This window comes from Otolemur garnettii, unplaced genomic scaffold, assembly GCF_000181295.1.
Source record: "Otolemur garnettii isolate 467f Iridium unplaced genomic scaffold, OtoGar3 scaffold00140, whole genome shotgun sequence".
NCBI classification, from domain to species: Eukaryota; Metazoa; Chordata; class Mammalia; order Primates; family Galagidae; genus Otolemur; species Otolemur garnettii.
In genome coordinates this window covers 3,688,168-3,692,549 of record NW_003852535.1, presented here as the reverse complement: position 1 = coordinate 3,692,549, position 4,382 = coordinate 3,688,168, and the positions used below count along the sequence as shown (strand labels likewise).

Below are 4,382 nucleotides of genomic sequence, written 5' to 3'. Positions count from 1 at the left end.
TTGGCCAGGGCTGGGTTTGAACCTGCTACCGCTGGCATATGGGGCCAGTGCCCTACTCCTTTGAGCCACAGGTGCTGCCCCCTTTTTTTTTTAAGAGACAGTCTTACTTTACTTTATCACCCTCAGTAGAGTGCTGTGGCGTTACAACTCACAGCAACCTCCAACTCCTAGGCTTAGGCAATTCTCTTTCTTGCCTTAACCTCCTGAGTAGCCCACCACAATGCCCAGATACTTTTTTGTTGCAGTTTGGTTGGCCGAGGCTGGGTTCAAACTTGCCACCCTTGGTATATGGGGCTGGCGCCACCTGCTAGTAAAGATCTTAAGCTTATGCAGTCTTACCCATAGAAACAAAAGATGTCTTACAATCAATGTCCTTCCCCAACTCCCAGCACCTCTTCTAGCAGCTATTCACACCCAGAGATTAGAAACAAGGCTCTTTATCAAAAACTAAAGATTAGGAAGGTCTACTCCAATACCTTCCCTTTAGTTTCTTCCTCTGTCTCAGTTTTGTCCTTCAAAACCATTCAGGAAGGTGTGATGCATATATAGAATTCAAAGATTCTATTTATTAGGAAGGAGATGTCAGTGCTTTATCAAAGATGAAGAGGTCACAGAGTGTTGGTTAAGACAAAAGGCCCCTCAGCTGGGACATTTCTTGGCCACAATGAGGACTGCAGAAGGCACGAGTCCTGAAAATGAAAGAAAACAGGCTTGAACTATAAAGACACTTGTTGCTTTTTGCTTCCAAAATTCCTAGGCTTGCATCATCTCCACCAAGTCCCTTCTCTTTGCATCCTTCCCTTTACCCAGGCACTCCCTCCTTCCCCTAAGCCTAATTTCTGTTCTCATATGCCATACCCAGTTCCTGCAGAGGCCGTTCCATATCAGCCTCTGAGAAGGCCCGTCTGGGGAAGCCGCTAAGCAACTGCACAGGGTCTTGGCCTCCTCCAGGTTCTTCCCCACGGTGGAGCTCCACATAAAGCCTTACAGCTGCCAGCTGTTCCCGGGCCCTGAAGGTCTGGGTCAATGAAGTCCCATCTGGCAGCCTGACCTAGAGGATGAGAAAGAGACCCAGTATTGTGTGTCAAAACTGAGGAAAGGCAGGGTATGGAGGCAGGAGGATCACTTGAGGCCAGGAGTTTAAGACCAGCCTGAGAACACAGAGAGATCTCATCTTTAATTAAGAAAATATTAGGTTGGGCACAGTGGCTCACACCTATAATCCTAGCACTCTGGGAGGCCGAGGCAGGTGGATTGCTTGAGCTTACGAGTTCGAGACTAGCCTGAGCAAAAGACCCCCATCTCTACTAAAAATAGAAAAACTGAGGCAAGAGGATCGCTTGAGCCCAAGAGTTGGAGGTTGCTGTGAGCTATGACACCATGGCAGTCTACCCAGGGCAACAGCTTGAGACTGTCTCAAACAAACAAACAAACAAACAACCATTAGCCAGGCATGGTAGGGCACATCTGTAGTCTCAGGAAGTCTAAGGCAGGAGGATTGCTTAAGCCCAAGAATTTGAGGCTGCAGTAAACTATGATCATGTCATTACACTCCAGCAGCCTGGGAAACAGTCTGATCCTGTCTCCAAAAAAAAGAAGAGCTGAGGTGCCCAAGAAAGGAGAACTAAAGCTGTACCCTCTTTCCTCGTAGGTTGATCAGCACAACTACTATTAAAGCACAAAAATGAACAACATATGCTCTGATTTACTAAATGTTCAAGAGAAAAAATTCCAGCTTCCTCACAGTCTTTAAGACAGACAAGGACATAAGGACAAGATTATACAAAAACTGGATAAACACATCAGGCAAATAGCTTTGTTAATAAAACAAATAAAAACATTAAGAACAAGTAGAAGAATAAATGCTGAATAAGAAGGAGGTATGGACTTAAATAAGACTGGGGCAGATGAAATTTGATATCTTTCCTAAGAGTAGAGGAGATAGGATTTCAAAAGTCATTTACAAAGAAGGGACAGATTTGGCAAAGGGAACTTTAATTGAAAAAAGCTCTGAGCTAAGCAACTTATGGGCTAAGAAAGGGGTCCTAGAAGCAAGACAGGAATCACAATCAGTACCTGTATGCGACACTGGTCATACTCCCTCTTGGTGGGAGGCTCCTGGCTGGGAGAGGAGGGAACAGGACCTGGCTCTGATGCTGGTGGAGATGGCTGAGAACCCACACTACCACCATACTAAAGGGCAAAGAAAATACTATGTCAGGCATCACCCTCAGGAGAATCAAATGAGTCCATGCTTTCTCTCTGAAGACAGAAAAAAGGATTTACTGGGCAGCACTTGTGGCTCAGCGCCAGCCCCATAGACCAAGGGTGGTGGGTTCAAACCCGGCCCCGGCCAAACTGCAACAAAAAAAAAGCCAGGCGTGTGGCAGATGCCTGTAGTCCCAGCTACTCAGGAGGCTGAGGCAAGAGAATTGCCTAAGCTCAGGAGACGGCTGCTGTGAGCTGTGTGATGCCAGGGCACTCTACCATGGGCGATAAAGTGAGACTCTGTCTCTAACAAAAAAATTTTAAAAAGAAAGAAAAAGAAAAAAAGGATTTACTAACCCACTTACTCCATTTACCCCCAATGTCTTCCCAGTCACCTACCTTCTTGGCTCTCTCTGCCTTGTCCCTTTCGATCTTTTCTCTAACCCTCTGTCTGGAATACAGACAAAAAGAGAGCAGGTAAGACATCAACAAAGCAAATCTTGACTTCTTTCTCATTTGTTATCTAGCATCCCCACTGCCCAGACCTGGCTGCTAACTCTTCAGCCTTTTCCCTCCTCCGTTCCTCAGCAGCCCTGCGCATCTCATCTTCCTGTAGCCGCTGTCGTGCAGCTGACAACTCTTGCCCCTGTTTCCTGCGCTGCCGCTCCCGTTCCAATGCCTCTCGTGCCTCTCTTTCCTCCCGCTCTCGCTGCTTCTGGGCCACCAGCTCCAACATCCTGTGTTGCAGAAATGAAAGAGCTCAGAGAAATGGATGAGGGTAGGAAAGTGGGTTTATAAAAAGGGACTCAACAAATTAGGCAACATGTGTCCCAAGACAGATGAAAGAAAGGAAAACGTAAAGAAAGAACTGAGGGAATGGGAAAAATCAAAGTCCTCTGCCTAGACTTACTGGGGAGAGGTGGAAGGTGACCCTCAGAGATGTGAGACTGTTCCTTACTATACCTCTTGGTCTGTTCTTGTCTTTTCTCTTCACTCAAAATGGGTTTGCCTTCTCCAGCAGCAGACCCAGGTCCTACAAACAAACAATCAGTACATTATCCCTTCAGATTCTCTTCGGGCCATCCAAAATGATCACACCATGTCCCCTAATCAGGACCTTCAGGTCCACCTTGCTCTGAGAAGGTGGGTTCCCGTCCCAGGATATGTCCAATGGGGGTGTCTAGAGGCTCGTCCACATCGGGGTCGTCTTCGTGCTCCATCAACCTGGCAGAGAAAGTCGGCAGGAAAGTTAGCGTTTAAGGTTGCCCCTCACAGCAGTCGCCAATCCTTTGCCACCCGGTCTGAGTGCTCACCAGTCCATTGCAGCCTCGATGCCCTGGTTCCCTGTGAGGGCCAGAGCCTTCTCCCTGGGGGCAGAAACACCGTGAATAGCGCCAACAAGCCATGATGTGACTGTCAAGCTAGGGCAAAAGCCAGGACAGGTTCGTGGCCTCCCACCCCCGCGGGCCGGGGTTAGAGAGACTCCCTTACGCGCGTCCCCTGGGGAAGCCCATTTCTATAAGACTCTCCAGAGCCGTCAACTCCGCCATGGCGTGGCCACCGTCGCTTTTGCGGGGACCTGGTGTGGCAAGAACGAGAGCGGGAAGGGTCAGCGCGGGGCAAATTCGCCCCCGACGCCCCCCGCCAGGCGCTGGCTCACTCACCCGGCACCGGTCTAGCCGGGGACACAGACGAGAAGAAAACCTAGAGGAAGCGGAAGTGCCCAGATCTGTTTGGGTCACGTGGAGAGGAGGGCGAACGTAGACGGGTGCCGCAGAGAGCCAGAAAACTTACGGGCTCCACCGCCAGCGTTCCGCTTGGGTGAATCGGTTGAGTGCCCCGGGTCGCTACAGGAAGCCTACCTATCAGGCTGCGGCTCCTGGTGGGAGGGCAACGGGAAGAAAAATGGTGCGGCTCTGAAACCCGTAGTCCGACTGAAGTCAGCCCAAACTGCTTCCCCTTCCCTAGAAATTGGAAGGAGGGGGCGGCACCCACTGAGCCACAGGCACCGCCCCCATATACTGAGGGTGGTGGGTTAGAGCGCGGCCCGTGCCAAACTGCTGCAAGAGATATCCGGGCGTCGTGGCGGGCGTCTGTAGTTCCAGCTACTTGGGAGGCTGAGACAAGAGAATCGCCTAAGCCTAGGAGTTGGAGGTTGTTTTTTTTTTTTTTTT

General features: G+C 49.8%; 1 protein-coding gene across 2 annotated transcripts; it reads right to left on the bottom strand.

Annotated features, from left to right (window-relative positions):
* Positions 1-546: 546 nt before the first annotated feature.
* On the bottom strand, positions 547-3,913 carry UBXN1 (UBX domain protein 1). 2 transcript variants are annotated; one of them, XM_012810631.2, is made up of 10 exons: positions 3,873-3,913; positions 3,700-3,787; positions 3,522-3,575; positions 3,338-3,432; positions 3,172-3,241; positions 2,754-2,945; positions 2,608-2,659; positions 2,077-2,193; positions 859-1,051; positions 547-689 (listed from the first exon to the last, which is right to left on the bottom strand). In XM_012810631.2, exons 2-10 carry the CDS (start codon positions 3,756-3,758, stop codon positions 640-642), a joined length of 882 nt encoding a protein of 293 aa, XP_012666085.1. In that variant the 5' UTR covers positions 3,759-3,787; positions 3,873-3,913; the 3' UTR covers positions 547-639. The 2 variants fall into 2 exon arrangements, with proteins under 2 accessions (XP_012666085.1, XP_012666084.1); XM_012810630.2 differs by having other exon boundaries at positions 3,326-3,432; positions 3,873-3,912.
* Positions 3,914-4,382: the final 469 nt, after the last annotated feature.